Below are 20235 nucleotides of genomic sequence, written 5' to 3'. Positions count from 1 at the left end.
TAATGGGAAGTGCTCACCTACACATTTAAATGTTTAATTTCTTTTATCATAAATAACGACGCGAGATAATGCGTCATGTTAGAGTGTGAGTTGGATTTTGTTAGCACGTAAACCACGATCGTTTCGAAAAATCTTCCATAAAGTGGATGGGAACAGCTCCAATTGTTGCTCGCGATGGCGGATGGACACATTCGGTTCTTCTTCGATACTCTGCCCCACAGAGGCAGACTCTGCTCGGCGATCAATAATGGACGCATAGCGCGACGCGTTGCGTGAGCCGAATTACTATTTTGGTAAGAAATTTGCACGATGTTTTTAATGTTGTTCCGGACTAAGTTTGTTGATTATGAAATGAAAAACCAAACTGAATATAAATCAAGTAACAGCTGTCAAAAAGACCAACTCCGGAAAAAGTATTGCCTCATTAAAAACCACACGTCTAAAAAAGTAACCGTTACCACTGCCATAACAATACCGCTCACAGCCACGCCTTATTTTCACATTACTAATTAGGCGAGCGGCTCTTTTGAATTTTAGTTAAAATCAAAACATATTATTAACCATATCCCCTCTCAAATAATTCCTATGCTCGAGATTACTAAAAGTTCAGGTTTGCAAGCGCATCAATTTAAAAATTGGTCAGTAAGGATAAACAAGGAAGCTTTTTGTTTCGGTACTTTCCAGTCTGGTTTAGTATTAAAATTATGGCATATACTCGTAACTCCATAACTAAGGGTTATCTTCGAAGCATTTGGTAAGACTTTGGCGCTTAGTGAGTGTGCGGTATATTTCTGAAAATGAAGAACATGCTGATATCTTGGTCTAGCTACCAAATGTTATATGCAATGATTTCTTTCCCACAGACCTAAGGTTTTTCATTCGTTTCGCATAGTAGGATGTGGTTACAAAAAATATTCCCATTTATGGGAACATGCAACATAGATTAATGAACCATTATTTCCTGTCAGTAAATCTGGTTCTAAAAGTCGCGTTGGATTTATTTAAAGTTAAGAATCACATAGTATTTAAAGTCATGACCCTAATGATAATAGTCACGATTGCAACCCTCTCGACCTTTTCTAGCATACATCACCGCGTTTTCAGATTCTTTATATTTAGTGAGGGTGCAAGCCGAGATTTTTAATGTTATTCGGCCATGTGCCCAATCATGGATTGCCATCCAAGTCGTAAATCATAAAAATTCCTTATATTCTCCTGTTGTATTTGTACAGTTAAGCAACTTATGACTCTATATAATATATCATAATAATTTTATGCATGGAAGCACCGCTCAGAGTGCCCAAGGCGAGCTAAAGTTAGAGGACTTGAACTTTTACCAATTGCATACAGCTGCACCTTCGACCAAACAACGGTACATATAACACTTGGGTCTTTGAGGCATCTTGTTTTTTACGAACATAGCTACGCTCGTCTATTTATACAAGTATGTAGTTAAATTATATTGCTTTGCTGCAACAACCTGCCCGCGCACCGCTCTACGCACCTGCACATTTGAAAAATCAATAACCGAAAGCCAAAAATAGGATAGGATTGTCATACATGAATGCCCGCTGGTGCTCTGTCCCGCACCTTCTCCACCACCACTATTTTCAGTAACAGTTCAGTGTCATCATTCGCGTCATCATGCTGCATGCTTTTGTTGTTGTACCCATACCACATTTAATGTGCCTAGAAACTGTGCTGGACATTTAATGGGGTGGGTTCTACTGGCAATTATTCAATCAATTTTTCGCTGTATTAATATACTATATGTGTATGTGTGCTTCCTGACTACTGCATAAGTATGTGTGCATGGAATGGTGTATGTGTTTGCTATTATTTGTGTCATATCACCTGCCTTCGAAAGTTCTCTGTGTCACATTTACAGTTGATCCAATAATACATTGCCGCTGTTATTGCCACTTTGTATCGTACTCTCACACACACATACACATACAAACAACACCATTTGCACCTACAGCCATACATTAGCACAATATACTGTAGCTAGTAGGTATCCTTATGGGCCAGCCAGCTTAGTTGGCGGCACTTTCAACAGGAAGTCCATGTTTGTCATTTTTAACACCATCGTCACTGTGTTGTTGTTTTTTGTTGTTGTACTTACATAAGCTGTTTAAGGTCTTTTTCATGGCATACTGTTCGTTTATAAATTATTTACATTCTGCACCCCTGCAAATGTACACACACACACACACGAAATCTTGTACAGATGCCACACCGCTGGCCACTTACCTGAGCGGATCCTTTATGTGTATATAACGGTCCATTGAGATGGCGCATAAATTCAAAATGGACGCCGTTGAGCACATCACATCGAAAGCGACCCAAGTATCACAAAATTGTGCGCCGAAAATCCAATAGCCTGCAAAACCAAAGAGTGGCAATTTTATTATTCATTTTGTGTTTGGGAGAAAGATCACATTCAATTAATTCATATGAATATGAATGTATGCGGGCTTATACTTTTTTACTAATTAACTAGGAAACATTTTTTTTATTTTAATATCAAACGTTTTCTTAAGGATCTTATAATAAAGTGAAATAATTAACTGAAAAGTTGTTAACGGTATTTTTCCTAATATTTTAAACAACATGGAATACCACACTTTTATAACTTACGGTAAAAAATAACAGCTAAATAACATACAAACGTTAACCCTGTCACTTCTCAAAATCTCATCCGGCAGTATTTCACATGAAGTTGGGTCAACATTGGATCGTATGCCATAAAATACGAAAATGTGAAATAAATTAGAGCTTTTTCTTTTTAATTTAAATGAACTCGGTTTGTAAAATCTATCATTAAACTAATAATGAATAGTGTCGGCTCTAATTTTTATCGATAATGATCGAAAAACTGAACTTCGTTAGTATCATCTTTCTTTTAACAAAATAACACAGCGGACAATACTTTATTATTTTAGGAATATAATTTTAATGCAACTTTTTTTGTTAGAGAGGTTTCGCATATTGGAATATGGGGTTTATAAATATTGTTTCAAGTAAGTCAAAAGGAAATGCTTGCAGTATGTTTGGTTGTTATAGCTATAGTGGTTTTTGAGACGTGTAAACTAAACCTGTTAGAAGGCAGATTAGGCTCCACTTTAAAATACTTTAAACCACAGATGTCACACCTCACTGTAATCGCCTCTCCCCAATTACAGTTTTGAATCCTTTGCGGCTTAGTTATAGCACTTCAAAAGTTTTCGCTTAAAGGCGTTTTGTGGGCGTGACAATGACCCGATTTCGTTCACCCGCAATACTAACCAACAGAGTGGAATGGAGTCACATGTGTTGCAAGTTTGAATTTTCCGAAGATTCTTCAATTTGTACTCAAGTTATCGTACGCACAGACAGACGGTCGGACGGGCAAAGAGACATCCGGAGATCTTATCTCAACATCCTGACCTTTTTGTATATTAATAATATGTCTTACTAAATCCAAGTCGTGCAAAAATTTAAGCCGAACGAACATAAATCGCGTCGCACGTTTAGAGATTGGGTCCATCCCAATTTTCCCAAATGATGATAATTCACAAGCCATTTTGAGATGCCGTTGCGTCCTGTTTGGTGTGCCCTATGGAGGGAATCATTGGCCGATATTACTTCAATAATGAAGCTGGCCATAATATTACAAACGAACGCAAAGAGAACGCTTTTTCTTACCGGAATTGGATGATGCTGATGTGGGCTACCTTTGGTTACAACAAGACGGTGCTACATGCCATACAGCCAACGAAACAATCAAGTTTTTTAAGGAAACTTTAGATGAGCGGCTAATATTTATACCAGCCAGCCGCGGCGGTCACTTGCCCGAATATCAAATATTCTTTATAAGATATTTGTTTTATTTATCTTCCAAACCACATGTCTAAAATAGCACCCTTTATATGCATTCAGTGTTTTTTAAATTAGAAGAGATTGCCAAACATCAGGAAGGATATAGAAATAACATACGGATTGAGGAAGCTTTCTACTCAGTAGAAGGGAAACCGCTGCATATCTTCCCTTTTTACCGTAATAACAATCATTCCATAATTTTGTTAAGCCATCATATTCAGAAAACATACATAATGGTTTTTTCCCCGTGGGTTTATGAGCCAGTTATTTAGATATCTTAATAATATTTTGCTGTTTGCCATTAGGATCCGGCGCCTAACCTGAAAAAAGCTACAGAAAAATTCATACAGCTCAAAAGAGATAAATTTACAGGCTTTTTCGTTTAAATCTCAATTCTAATCAGTGTTAGATAATCCTGACCAGACAAGCGAACATATTTTATTTCAATATGTCCGGTTATCTCTGATCAGATTTGAATTACTTTACTTGAATAGTTGCTTTCATTTCAAAGTTTGATAACATATAAAATATTTAATTATTTCTAAACATTTGAAACAATTATTTGGATAATCTGAAAGCCGGCACTCATTGAAGCAATCAACCGTTTTCCAAATGATTGGTTCACAAGCCTAACAATATTATCGTGGATCAAAATTTTCCATTTAAGCCAACCACTGCTCGAGGACATGCATTCACAAAGACGTATCTTTTCGTTAACCACTATCAACGCACATATGCTTTACACAATATCCTCATTAGTGCCGATATTAATTTGTTTCCTTTAAATCCTTGAAATGAGTTTCACTTACAAAATTAAGATGAGGGGGTCGGATATGGACAAAATATAAACAGAAACACGAAGCTTTTTTAAACAAGTTGAAAAAGGAGCTTAAAATGGAAATAAATTAAGCAATAAGGACAAGGCAAACAACGCCGTTACATTATTAAGGTTGTGTACATGTGTGTGTCTGGTACACATATGCAATTATGTGCGCTTATTTGAATGACAAAGCACTTGCCCTCGGCGCAGACGGACAGCCAGTAAATAAGGTTATTTGCAATTCATTGGCGGAGTAGAAGAAAAAAGCTGGTAAAATCTTGTTGATGTATCGCAAAGGCAAAAAAAAAAAAAAATAAAAAATCGAGCAATCGTGTGGAGCAGAAAGAAAATGCAATAAAAATCAGTAAAAGTGGCCAGCCCTATATACTGACATAATCGAGTTTCGATCCTTTATCATGCACTTGTACTATATACCGGCATGAAGGTGAAAAGTAAAAGTAGTACAAGAAATAATGAAAATTGGGAGAGGATATGCAGAAATATAGAAACTCTTTAGTGGTAAATGTAATAAATGACTTCCTTGCTTGATGATGACAAAATAAGCTGGCTTGTGAAAATAAACAGGATTTTATGTCCTTGCGCCGGTAATTGAAAGGTGAAAGTAAATATACACATGGATGTACACGAGAGCTCTTCGTGGCGCTGAGAGTAAACAGTTGACTCTGGCCCACAGGATGCAACGATGTTCAATAAACATAGGTACATGTGTGTAATTCTTATTATATTTGCATATGCTTTGCAATAATATCGTCGACAATCTGTGAATGGAGGAGAAACAGAATGTAATACAAGGCGCGTTCCAAAGTAAACAGGACTTTTAAAAAAAAGACAGAACAAATGGTTTTATCGACAAAATCAATTAATTTTATTCAAAATAGTCTCCTTCTGCTTTAATACAGCTTTTTGCACGGTCCAAAAGCATGTCGCACGAGTGTTTTAGCTCGTTGCCAAGTATGGCCGCCAGTATGCCGGTGCAAGCCTTTTGAATGGCCTCCACGTCGGCATAACGCTTTCCTTTAATCGGCAAAAGCATTTTTCCGAAAAGGTAGAAGTCGCACGGTGACATATCAGGTGAATACGGGGAGTGGTTGATTGTTAAAATGTGATTTTTGGTCAAATAATCGGCCACAAGCGTCGATCGATGAGACGGCACATTATAGCAGATTCTAACGTCCTAGTCGACATATAGATGGTGCCAGTAGAGTTTACTTTGTTACTATTTTACTGTTTACTTTGGAACGCACCTTGTAGGTCTGTCGTAGATGCATGGACTTTACATATGTACACAGCCGACCCTAACCACTCGTATATGAAACTTTATATTGAAAGGTATGAAATGACTAAGTTCGGGCGTAATTTTATACTCTTGCGTTTTGCACGGAACATAGTCGGAGAATACCTTCAGGTTTTGGAAAAATTTTATATTAAATTTATCATTTAACCACATTATATTTAAGATAGCTTGTCTATTTAATTTCATTGATTTTTTCTATCATTATACGTTCACTAAATTTTCCTAAGATATCTTACATACGAGGTGTGTTCAAAGGAAAAGGTGAATTTTGAATTTTGTTGAAAATTATTTTTTTATTTATCATGCGCTTTTCGGTACGGCCATCAGCTCTCTCTTTGATTCTGACTTGATCTCATTAATTGTCACAAAATGCTTTCCTTTAATTAGTTGTCGGATCGTTCTTGACATCATTCAGCAGCGCCTGAGCGATAATAATGCGACATTACTTTTGCTCGAAATTTTGCAATTTCGGAACAAACTACGCTGCGACACGTTTCATGCCCAAAACATTTGAGAAAAGTGAATGGCATGAGCCGATTGATATACCAACATCCTCTGCAACTTCCCTAATAATGATTCGACGCATTTCAAGAATAATTTTTTTTATTGTTTCGATGTTTTCTTCGCTTGTTGATGTGGTCGCCCCTTGGTCATCGTCATCAACATCTTCTCGGCCTTCTGTGAAGCGCTTGTACCACTTATAAACATGTTTTTGAGACAAAGTGGGCTCACCGAATGCCACAATCAACATTTCAAGTGCCTTGGAGCACTTTATTTCATTTTTAACGCAAAATTTAATACATATTCTTGGATCCATTTCTGTTAAAAGTCAAAAACGTGACTAACCTCTTCAAAAACAATCTACTAATCGAAATTGGCTCCTAATGCAGGCACATGCTAAACATATGTGTCCGATTAAAAGAAAAACAGAATATCGATAAGCGAATGTACACCACCTGCAAAAAATTAAAATTCACCTGTTCCTTTGCCCGTATAAGCAGTATGAGCGAACCGAAAATTTGAAATTCGTATATTTGGCACATAAGCGCTATTGGTATTGTTGAAATGATATTATCCATTTTTGGTGTCACGACATATTTTTAACACAAAAAGATGCTCTCTAAGTTTAATTGAAATAACTCATTTTTTTAGACAGTATATGTGTTAAAATTAACCGAAAGTCAAACTTTGTGTTATATAATAAGTCAAAGGGAAGTCTTAACCAGACTTTACTCATTTTCACAATTGAACACATTAAAATCGGGAACATTTTCTTTTTGAATTTCAATAATAAATCTCAAGAATGATCGATTTTTTCGGTAAAACGTCATCTAAAAACATTAGGGTCAACATATTTGGTGTCTGGAGGAATTTATGATCTCATTTCGACAACGTTATTGGCTTTCGATTTATAGACTATAAAGTGAAAGAATCATATGAAAGTTAAAATTGTTTTATGTGGGAAGTAAGCGTTGTTGTAGACTGATTTCGCTCATTTTCATGGGTTAATGTTATGCAACATATTTGGTTGAAATTAATCAAGTAGCTCCTGAGGCCTAGGATTTCACCTCAATGTGCGTGGTGTCATGTTCATAGTAAAATTTTGACAGTGGCTCCTTTGTAGACCACACGATCCATCTTGGTTGTAGAATTGATTGCTTCGTATGAGTTTATTTTTTGAGTAATATAGCTTTGGTGATTTTTGTGATATTGATTGTGATCATTTATATATTGTATATGTATATATTATATCTACTTCGATTACTTCTGGGCATTTTAAATAACCGTTAGGTGAACAAATCTTTTATACGCTGTACCAACATGTTACAAGCGTATAAAAATGTTAGAAAATGTTAGCCTTCAATACTTAAACGTGTTTGAGTTCTAACGTAAACCAACATTTGCGTATGAGGCACTTGTTGTTGGCGTACGACTTGAGTAACGGATTGTTTGCACTTTCGTCACACTCGACTGAAGATGGTATTCGTGTTCATGCAAAGGATGTGGTTCTTGGTGATGATGGTCATGATGGTCTAGATGTAAGAACTTTGTGGTTGCATTAGTTGCATATTTCCGTTTTGCTTTTGCTTCGGCGGTGGCTTCAGGTAGCAGCAAATTTCTATGAGATCATTTGTTCTTCTTGAGAATTTTCTATGAAAAAGCTCCTCCTTCTTGTGTGCCAAGTTCCAAAAATATATTATCTTATATTTATAAAAATGAATTGCTGTTCGTTAGTCTTGCTCAAACTAGAGAAAGGCTGAACAGATTTGGCTAATTTTAGTCTTGAATCATTCGTGGAATACTACAAACGACAATTTTATTTTCCCATACAAACTAATGTTCATCCAATTGCTGTTGGTTTTTTTTGCTAAAACTCGAAAAGGCTGGACCGATATAGCTGAACAGAATATAATAATAATACTGTTTTTAAGGTTGTCATAGTTGTTAAGCATTTTTGTCATTGTATTGAAATATTTTTATGATTGTTATATATTGGAATCATGATTCAATTATATAAGGCTATGTTGATAGCCTAAAAACAGAAAATTGTCAAAAGCGTTTAATTCGTAATGTCAAAACATGCAACGACACCCGTTTACAACATCGACAAAAATTGCGCTATGGCTAAGATTCTCCAGATATACAAATGGATAATTTGGGACGAATGCACAATGGATCACAAGAGGTCGCTGGAGGTACTAGACAAACCTTTAAAATATTTACGTGGCAACTAAAACATTTTTAGTGGAGCCATGATTCTGTTTTCAGGTGATTTTCGCCAGACTCTTCACGGTATTCCTTGGTCAACTGTTGCTGACGAACTAATTGCATGCCTAAAATCATTTAATTTATAGCGGCACGTAAAAAAACTCCAATTAACGACTAACATGCAATGTTTTCGCAACCAGATCAAACTGCAATTATGCTTTCGAAGCAGAAATGGTAAGGTCGCAATTGACATCTCGACCGGATTAATAATATTTCCTTCAGATTGCTGTCACTTCACAGACTAGAGAGATTAGCTTATTCAGCGTGTTTTTTCGGACATAAAGCAACAAACCGTATATAATAACCATAATTGGCTAAGTTTTTTTTTTAAATTTTTTTCTTATACAATTCTACCTAGTATAAATATACATATGTAGGTGGATATGGCGCCCACAACTTTGGTACATTTAGCGATAGAAGGAAGCATAAATATCATACAAGTATATGCATAACACTTTAAATGTACAATATATTATATTCTGAATTAAAAGCCGTCAAACCTTGTTGTGGTATTCCTGGTGGAATCGATCGTTCTGATCATTCACTTATGTCACGAATATTTCACTGCATACTTGTATTTAAAGTCTTATTGCATATATTTATATCGCTTAGTTAACGGAAACGAAAACATTTTTGTCAGGACATTTTGCATTTTTTAGGACTTTATCTTAGAAGTAGCCGAGGCAAAGTTATATTATTCCTTGATATTAAAGATAGATGTAACAATTTCTATTGTTCTGGAACTAACGCTACCCCTGGAACTTTACGTTTTCTAATTCAATGTTGATGGAAACAAGAAAAGAAATAAAAAAATTAGGCCCGGTTTAAATGGAAAATTGAGAGCTTGTTTATGTTGAATCTTTTTTTGGGCGCAAAAACTGAAACTTTAGCGGCTGTTGAAAAGAAAAACAATCCACTTGGGGAATATCGGACACCGTAATAAATATGGTATGTCAAATATACTGCACAAATAAATATATGAAAATGTTTGTTTATATTTATCCAAACTTTCTCACGTATCTCTTTATGTAAAACAAAGTTTGCTCGTTTTGTTTTATCTTCTTCACTAAATGTTACAACTTTGTTATGAGTAAGTTCTTCTTTCTGCAAGTATGTTCTTTTACAATTTCACACTTCCTGAGAAGAACTACCATACGAACAAACAATTGCGTGAATATGTAAGAAAATTGTTTTTAAGTGTTTTTTTATATACGTGTGCTTCCCTTTTCATAAATAATCGGGATACCTTTCGAAAGCCCTAAAAAGAGATTTTCGCATATTATTTTCTTGATTTTTTGTGGCATTAAAGGCCATTTTGTCAATTCTAAAATCTTGTATTATATTTGATTTTTGGTGAGTAATTTTCGCTCTGAAAAAGTTTATTCTATGGATAAGCGCATGTTATACAAAATTGTTTGCATTAAAATTTCTGTTGATTTGTAATTAACATTTTGCACAATTACCGAGAAATGTGAACAATACCAAGTCATCGAAATTAAAATGTACTTCATTCCGTTTGTTTCATTAAAATTAAGTATATGCAAGGACTGCTTAAATAATGTGTTTATTATTTTTTTTAATTCTTGGCATAGGTCAAAAACATGCCAATCTCTCATTTCATTAAGTTGTTTTTTTCAACCTCTTATCTTCGTCATAAATGTGCACGATAATACATATTTTACTCATTCTTCAATGACGTTGATAAATAGCCTTTTAGCTCCTTACCATTTTTATGACGTTTATAAAGAAAATATTCTACACACCTATGTATATCTTAGGCAATAACTTAGATCTCTTAAGAAAATGAGAATGTGTTGTCATGCCAAATTTCAGTTTTTTGTTTTAGTGTTATTTTATTCAATACTAGTGAAATATTATCTTTGTTCTCTAGAGTTTGTTAGGGTTGTACTGTAGAACTTTTAAACTGCAGTTCCACACTTAAAGTGTATGTAGACTGTCCTTTCTTAGGGTAAGTACACACCACAGTTCACTATAAAATCAGTTCGACTTGGACTGAAAAAAAAGAAGGGCTAATTGATGTTTATCATTGTTATATTACCAACAAACAGCGTCATTAGTTAAGGTTGGGTTAGGTGAACGGGCTGATTTTTCGTGAAGCCACGATAATCAAACTTGGACAGCTATGGACGCCGGTTCGTTGGGATGCACAAAACTCCTAGGTATGATTCAAAAAAGACCATCACTTATTGACAAAGCTAGGCGAGCCTACTCTCTGTCAGCGAGCTAAAGGCCTGTATAACAGCTATGCTATCGGTGTGGATGCACACCTCCTCAAAATAAGCCGCACTTCGGAAAAGTACATTTGCTGCTACTGTAATGACTGAAATCTTTGCTTGAAAGACTCTACGGTAGTCTGGTAGTCTGAAACAACCTTCAACTTGACCGTTGATCCATCCGTGCAAAAGCTCAAAGCCCAAATTGGAAGCAAAAGGTTGCCTATTGTCAGTTTTAATGTTTAAAATCTTCGATTAAATGAGGTCGCAGAAATCATGAAATATATGAAATAATTAACTTGTTATAAAAAGTTGAATACGTTTCGTTTAATACTTAAAAAGTAATGGTTAGTGATCCAAGAGAAGGATAGAGTTTTTCTGTTTGAAGCGGGATCTCTGCGTCAAGCAAAATATTTTTTAGTACATGAACAGGGCATATTAAGGTTGGCACGAAGTTTATAGCACCAAGAAGAAAACCGCAGAGCCCGTACAAAATATACATATGTATAAATGATCAGCATCTGTATCTAAGCGAACTAGTCCCGCAGTTTTTGAGATATTGATCTGAAATTTTGCAAACGTCCTTTTTTTCTCCATGTCACAACCGCTGATATCGGACTACTATAGCATATAGCTGCCATACAAACTAAAAAATAGGAATTAAGTGCTCGTATGGAAAAATTTTTAATTTTACAATATATTTTCACCAAATTTGGCAACGATTATTGTTCAAGGCAACGGCTCAATATTCGTATAAATTGTTCAGATCGCGTCACTATAGCATATAGCTGCCATTCAAACTAACCGATTAAAGTTCTTGAGCTAAGAATTTTGTTTTATTTGTGAAGGGTTCTTGTTTCAATTCAAATTGCAGTTATTCAAAAAGTCTTCAAGTGAATCCCATCGCTTTTATGATAAGAATATTCTTTACGGTAGTGGCACATACTACAAAAGTTGCGTTAAGACTCAGTTGACAGCCGCATATTTTGAGAACCAATATTAGTTTCTCAAATAATTCTCGCAGACAACAGAATCACAGCAGAAGTCGAAGTGGAATATACAGAACTTGCTGTTGTTTTATTTGCGCAATTAAATTCATTTTAAAGCAGTAGTTTGTTTGGAATAAAGATAATGAAATTTTGTTGCGGTTCTTTTCTAAGTAACCTTTTTTCTACCAAACCACGAGGGCACACGAATACACTTACAGTTATGCAAGCTCGGCTTAGAATGAACTAGAGACTTACTCATACATGTGGGTGTGTGTATATATGAAAATACTCGCGTTTGCGATTTTCCGCTGCTGCCTTCCGTTGCTCATTTGCATTGCACAAATTGCGGAAATTTCCCATGAAAAACATTGCCATCACCACTGTAGATGTTGTTGTTGTTGGCACTGCTGTTGCTGTCGCCGCGGTGTGGTGGTTTGCTGATGCTGCTGACATTGATTGTCGAGAGAGGGGCAAAGGAAAAGTGACTGCATAAGTGAATTGTGCTGCGGCAAGTCGGCTGTGGAATTGAGTGACTGTGTGGTCGCATGCTACGTGGGCTCATTCTGTCAACGTCAACTGTTTCCCTTCTGCTTTCAGCGCTATGCCACATTATGCGGCAGATGCATAAACTGAAATATGGTTAATACGCACACCTATAAACACATACACATACGTATTTAATGGAATACACACTCGTATGTATTCACTAACATAGGTATTTATATGGATTAAGCGCCGTTATCCTTGGGAGTTCACGGGAAAGTATGAAATACTTGAACTTTTGTCGAGTTGCTTTTCAAAAATTCGCTTACCTTGGATCCGTTAAAATTCATTGTTACTGTTGACATGAAGTGCAAATAATTTTCTGTTGCTCTTACTAGTAATATTAGGAAAGTAATAAATGTTTATGCGATTTTTCACATCTTTTCTCTTCACATAACTGGGAAAAGTTGAACAGCTTATTACGAGCAAATAAATGTGTTGGTATGTATGGTATGTATATGAGTAATATATCATGTATATAATAATAATGTATATTTAAAGTCATCAACAATTTTTGTAGTGAATATAAACAAAGATTATTTTGATACGTCTGAAAGTTACGTTTCAGTAGTTCTGCAAAGCAGGTTTCCTTTAAAGCGAGAATCGCTTCAACTAAAAGTTCTACGTGGTAAGTGCCTTTATAAAGTTTGGAATCACAAAAGAGGTCAAATGAGGTTAAATTTGGACAATACGGAAGAAAGTGCAATTCAACCAATGTGGGCGGGATGACAACGCAGGTGTAGACAGAGTATTGTCACTTTTGTCTTTGCTCTCATCTTTTTCGCACAAATGTGGGTGATGTTCAAAGCTTCGATTGTTCCTTGGCCTCTGGTGCCTAGAGTTAAAACTATGTATCGATTGGCTTAAAAACCGCGTCAAACATTCCCGTGAGGTGTCCCACAGTCTCACGTGGATTAACAGGCGTTCTCTATTTTTCGGAAATTTCATTTCCAGTTACTTTATTCAAAGTTCCAAAACGGGAACCTTTTTATTTACGTCATTGATGTTTGATTTGTATACCTTAAAGTGAAAGAATCAGATGGAATTTAAAAGTTTGTTGTATGGGAAGTAGGCGTGGTTGTCATCCTTGTATAATATAAATGTTTTGTTAAAAACACATCAAATTTGGTTGAAATTGGTCAAGAAGCTTTTGAGGTATAGGATTTCACCTAAAGATGGGCGGTGACACGCTCGTTGCCAATTTTTACACCTGCTTCTATAAAACCCCTCTACCATCTAAGTTGAATATGAAATTTAATGGTTGTGCTTCAGTTATTCAATGAGTTATCGCACTTTTAATAGTTTTCAACACAACCGTTATATGAAGAGTGGGCGTGGTTACTTTCACAGTGAATGTAATGGTGCTAAAGGGACTTCTTCTCAGCAAGTTTGGTTGATTCAGCTTTAGCGGTTTGAAAGATATGTACATTTAACCATTTAGGGGCCGTGCCATGCCCCTTTTATAAATATTTTGTCCACAGATGTCCCTTGCTACTACGGCTCTCTGTTCCAAATGTTGCGTATCTTATTTCAGTGCTTACTTAAGGCACTTTATAGGTTTTCGTATAATGGTGTTTTGTGGGCGTGACAGTGGTCCAATTACACCCATCTGCAATGCCGACCGCCGTCAAGAATGACATGAAATTTTTCAAACATGCCACTGTCGAATGAAAATATATTGACTATTTTAAAAATTATCTTTTTTCGTTTTGCATTTCGATATTATTTTAAGATGCTCGTATGCCGATTATATCTATATCACGCATACACAGCCATTAAAAAAAACTATAACAAAGAAACAATACAACTCATAATCAAATATCATCATTATATGATTAACGTTTTAATGTGCAAAAATTGCACATTTATAACAAAGAATAGAAAGAAAACTTTATCTGCACATTATTCAAAAGTATTTGTGTCGTTAATTCAAATTTCGTTTCGCACTGCTTTGTCAGCTACTTTTAGCAGGTTTAATTTTCGCATCCCGTGTATTTTGATATCATCTGTTCAAAATTCCCTTATCTTAATAATCAGCGAAAAAGAATGAGAGAAACATTAGGGAAAATGAAAAAGGCTCGCACTTTGTCATCGTTGCCCCCGTTGGGTGCCAAGTAACATCGCTTGCATGGACAGACAGACACCCGGATTTCAACTTCTCTCGCCATCCTGATAATTTATATAGATACTTGTACTTGTATATCTAACTCGAATAGTTTCAGGTGAAACAAAAAATTGTTACGTAAACAAAACTGAACATTAAGCTTGTGTCCATTTTTCTTTATATGAAAAATGTTTCAAATTGAAGAATCTCTTTAGAGCTTGTCGATTTTTAACGATTTTTCTCACTTGCCTGTTTTTCTTTTGGCTCTTGCAAGTACTTTATCATTGATTAACTTTAGTGAAATACTTCAAAGCTACCCGAATATTTGTTCGGTGATAATTGAATTTACTAGTATTAGCACTTTTGATTTAGTCTTTCTTTGTGCGTCTCATTTTGACTTCTCTTCTTGAGGAAATGCAATACTTTGAATGAAATGTATCGTAAAACGTCCTTACTAAATGTGAATGCTTCTATTGTGTTTTGCCAACAACAAGCAACAATGAAGTAGTTTTGAATATCGTTCGTAACATTTTGTCAAAAAAGTGACTATTGGAGAAACTAACGGCATATTTCGGTATACAGAAATGGAAGGAATAAAAGTAAAGTTAACAGAAATTTTCATTTTATTTTAGCAATCACTTTCCAATTTTCGTTTGCATTTCCGTTTTAATTAAAGGTGTGCTGCTACTGACAACATTTGTCTCGTCGGAGGCTTGACACCAATTGGAGTGGTGGAGGGGATGACAGCAAATTTGCAAACGATAATAACACTCGTCAGCGTGACAGCGTAAGTGACAATACAGCAATGATTTCGGTACGTCAACTGTGCATCAGTCTATATGTTTGCGTGTATCTGTATACACATATGTGCAAGCTCCTATGGGCGTCAGCGATAATTGCAGTATATGTACGTCAGCCAAAACGAGAGCTAACAAAACTCAGATATGTTGGATGCTTACCCGTATGTGGATTATTGAGCCTTGAATCCAAATTGCAGGCGTCATTTCCAATTACACCAAATCTCGGTCGCACTGAGGAGGAAAAATAACGAAATAAACTTGCTTTCAATAGTTGGAAAACTAGTAATTGACTGAGCGCAGTGAAGCTATATTTCAGCGATAATCTACTGCATTGCTACGAATGCCGTTATTAAATTGACCCAAAAATTGGTTAGAACATTCAAAGCTCAACAGTTAAAAGCTCTTTTTATAGTTTAACAAGTTCGCTTTTTCCATTAATATAAAGAAAAATATATTTGGCAATCAGAAATTCATGTATGGAAAGCGAGTAGGCTTTGGTTCCATTGCTCGTCTTTATTTAGCATACTTTTTTCTTCCTTTTGGAGTCGAGTTTCGGTCTTAGAGATGTAGTCTAAAGATCCTAAGCCCTTAAGGTCTTAATTCTTTTAAGGGGTTACTAAGGTCTCATCGGGTAAAACATACTTTATTCAAACTTTTTATCCAGTTTTAAAGATACACATTTGATGAAGAATTTTTAAAATTTCGGAAAAAAATACTTAAAACTCCGCCATTGTGACGTCACTTTCGGCATTGTTGTAAACGAAATAAAAAAAATCCCTTCCCAAACTCACCTTCTGATGCTTCATAATGTCTTCTGTAATTGTTTAAAACCCCTTAAAGAGCTATAACCCTTAATAGCGATGCTGAAAACACAAAATGAGGTATTCCGAATTATTTGTTGGCCAGTTTAATGCGTGCTCATGGCATATTTACCTAACTACTGCTATAATAATTCCTGTTAAATGTTATTTTGAATAACGTGCCTTTAGTTCGTGTTCAAAATGGAGAAAATAAGTTAAGACACTTCTTAGCATCATACTCGTACGCCCGCTATTATTAAAAAACATAAAATTTTTATACTCTCGCAACATGTTGCTACAGTATAATAGTTTTGTTCATCTAACGCTTGTTTGTATCACCTAAAACTAATCGAGTTAGATAAAGGGTTATGTATATATTAGGTAAAGTAAAAAGTTCGTTCGGTTTTTTATTGATTTTTCAAAAGATGATAACTTTGTGTACATTTGTCCGATTTAAGTCAAATATGCGCCTTTTGTTCGTAAACTTGTTGGCAACGAGATGCCAACTTCATTATACCCCTCTCGTAGAAGACTGTGTCCCTATTGCCAAAAAACTCGGAGAGCCAATTTTCACAGGCCTCTCTTGATGCTATCTTCTCACCATTAAGCACGTTCGCCATGGACAGGAAAAGATAGTAATCACTTGGTGCCAGGTCCGGACTATAAGGTGGGTGCATTAGAGCCTCCCATCCGAGCTCCAGGAGCTTCTGGCGAGTCACCAAAGACGTGTGTGGCCTGGCGTTGTCCTGATGGAACACAATTCGGTCTCTGTTGATCAAAGGTGGCCTCTTCTGGATGAGTGCTGCCTTCAAGCGGTCCAGTTGTTGGCAGTAGAGGGCCGAATTGAGCGTTTGGCCATAGGGGAGCAGCTCGCAGTAGATGATTCCTTGCCCATCCCACCAAACACACAGCAAAACCTTCCTGGCCGTCAATCAGGTCTTGCCCACCATCTGGGACCTAGCAAATCCCTTTTGTGCTACACGTTCGTTTACAGTATCGGGCCCATAAACTAAATTAATGTTTTCAGCCGCTTTGGCTGCTTTTTCGCTTTGATCGCAGAAAAATTGTAAAATATAGCGAATTTTCTCTTTGTTGGTGTCCATCTTTGACGAGCGCTCACAACGAAGTGAGTAAATCAATCGAAAAACTGTCAAAAACAAACTTTTAGAGCGAATAAACACGTTTTCAGCGCCGTATAGTATGACATGATGCGACCCATAACACTAGTACTATGGACAATAACGCCATCTCTTTGATAAAAACCGAACGAACTTTTTACTTGACCTAATATAAATGATCAGGATGAAAAGACGAGTTGAAATTAGGGTGACTGTCTGTCCGTCCGTGCAAGCTGTAACTTGAGTAAAAATTGAGATATTTTTATGAAACTTGGTACACATGTTTATTGGCACAGTAAAACGGTTGGTATTGCAGATGGGCATAATCGGACCACTGCCACGCCCACAAAACGCCATTAATCAACAACAAATAAATTGTCATAACTAAGCTCCGCAATAAGATACAAGACTGTTATTTGGTACACGAGATCACATTAGGGAGGGGCATCTGCAGTTAAAATGTTTTTTTTAAGTGGGCGTGGTCTCGCCCCTTATAGGTTTAATGTGCATATCTCCTAAACTACTTAAGCTATAATAACAGAATTCACCGAAAGCAAATGTTTTCAGCACCTCTACGTACGGTGTGAAAATGGGTGAAATCGGGTGACAACCCCGCCCACTCCCCATGTAACGGTACTGTTAAAAACTACTAAAAGCGCGATAAATCAAGCACTAAACACGCCAGAGACATTAAATTTTATCTCAGGGATGGTATGAGATGACTTTTTAGGAACCGCGTTCAAAATTAGACAGTGGGCGTGACACCGCCCACTTTTAGGTGAGAACCCATATCTTGGGATCCTTTTAACCGATTTCAACCAAATTTTGTACATAACATTCTTTTTATATTTCTATGGTATGGTGCGAAAATGGGCGAAATCGAATTACAACCACGCCTATTTTCCATATGAAACCCTTTTTAAATTCCACTTGATTCTTTTACTTTCCACTATGCAAATCAAGCAACAATGAATTTATCGGCGTAAAACTTTGCGTGACCTTCTACCGAAAATATCAGTCAATCCACAAAGAAATCTCAAACGAGTATACTATTTGACTTTGCGAGAGTATAAAATGTTCGGTTACATCCGAACTTAGCCCTTCCTTACTCTTTTAGGTATATCATCGTTTACGTGTATCCTAATTATATAATTCAAGAAGAAAAAAGGTTATAGTGTTATGTTAAATATGCTCAAAATAGTATTTTTACTGTCTCATTTTGATTCATCATTATGGTATCGCTTTCGCTCTAACCTGTTTAATATTTTTACCCGTTAAGTTAAGGAAGTACAATTCGTTACTCATTCTGTTTGCCATGTAAATCACAATGAGACATCATATCAAAAGTCAATCAAACGGACTATCACTTTCCACGAACATCGGATTAATGCGAGTGTGAGCTCACTTTCAGTTTACCATACAAAGTAGCACGACCATTCATGACGATATTACCATTTCGTACGAGTGTATGCGTGCGTCATTATATAATTATATCGCTTACGAGTACACAAACAACTGCAGTGTTAAAATAATTTCGATAATAATTGCGAATACTCACCCAACAGATCATTGACGCCGGCGAATGTCATCACCAGGGATGCAACGAATAAGTCCGCTATTGCTAATGACGCCAGAAATAAATTGCCGATGCGCCGCAAACTGCGTTCCGTATAAATGGCGAGACAGACGAGTATATTGCCGGCGACCGATAGAAAAATCAGCACTGACAGGAAGATGCCTGCGGGGTGTGGTGTGCATTCCCCGGGTGTCGATGAAGTGAGATGAAGGCGGGCAAAAGGAAAATCAGCGTGAAAACTTACTATGCCATTCAGTACAAAACGCTTACGAGCACAAATACTTATGCATATGAGCCATCAAATATGTATCGTGAAATGATATGTGAGATATGCGAAGGTAAAATTAATAAGAAGTGAACAAACAGCGGTAAAATAAATAAGAACATATAGAAAAACACGAACATCAAAATCGAATCGGAAAAGCAGTGTAGTAGTGCATTTCGTTGAGGAAAGTAAGCGTACAACTATGCGACTGAGTGCTTGTGACAGAGTAACGGAGAAGAGATATGAGACCTGTGATCTGAGGTTGAAGTGAGCAGCGAATTTCAAATGTCAACCGATGCAATAGACGACGGATGCAGGTGTCAGAACATGCGACATGCTAGCATTCGAAAACTGTTTCTTAGCAACTTGTTGGTGTTTTTGAAAATTGTGAACAAAGTGTTTCTGATCATTCTGGGAGAAATCAAAATTTTTAGGTGCGGCAAATAATAATATCTTAATGAAAATTTATAATACTTAATGCTATACGTTTGTGACTCCGAAAACTCGGAGAGCTCTTGTCTTTGTTTTGAATTTTATGTCGAAGATTTTGGTTTTTGAATCCACACAACTTTTCGACTTTGGGATAAAAGTTTCCGATTCTTCATGTTATGCTTGATTGGGTAATATAACGTTAAAACAAATTTACAAATTGGGAGTTATTGCGTCGATTTCAATAGACATACAAGCAGCAACTTCTAAATTAGTTTAATAGAAGTCATCAGTCAAGTTCATTATGTCTATTATTATTAGTTCGTTATTAGTTCCAGCCTTTCTAGAACCTATTTGCAAACGGAGATCCGAACAAATATATCTTGTCACAAAATAACCTCAAAGTTTTTGATATTTCTGCCTACTTGAAAACAGCATTGGAACCGAAGAATATCTATTATAGTAAAAATTCGACGAAGAAAAACTTTTATATATAGTCACGATCCATCTTATGGGTGTTCTTGAGAAAGATTTTGGAAGAAATAAATTTTTAGCATTAGTCAAATGAGTTCAAGTTGTTTGTGGCTGAGCAAGAGTTACAAAACCACTGTA

The 20235-nt window shown here is 36.1% G+C and overlaps 1 protein-coding gene across 2 annotated transcripts in view; it reads right to left on the bottom strand.

The window, feature by feature from the left end:
* Positions 1 to 20235, bottom strand: part of Dop1R1 (Dopamine 1-like receptor 1) — a 116133-nt gene that overhangs the window by 48912 nt on the left and 46986 nt on the right. For both annotated transcript variants that reach the window (XM_036378456.2, XM_036378457.2), the window contains exons 3-4: positions 18912 to 19091; positions 2254 to 2383 (exon numbers count right to left, since the gene is read on the bottom strand). In XM_036378456.2, coding sequence (XP_036234349.1) covers positions 2254 to 2383; positions 18912 to 19091 — 310 coding nt within the window. The remainder of the gene's footprint in view (positions 1 to 2253; positions 2384 to 18911; positions 19092 to 20235) is intronic.

The sequence above is a fragment of the Bactrocera oleae genome, chromosome 2, assembly GCF_042242935.1.
Source record: "Bactrocera oleae isolate idBacOlea1 chromosome 2, idBacOlea1, whole genome shotgun sequence".
NCBI lineage: Eukaryota > Metazoa > Arthropoda > Insecta > Diptera > Tephritidae > Bactrocera > Bactrocera oleae.
The sequence above is the reverse complement of the archived record's forward strand: the minus strand, read 5'-3'. Positions and strand labels throughout refer to the sequence as shown.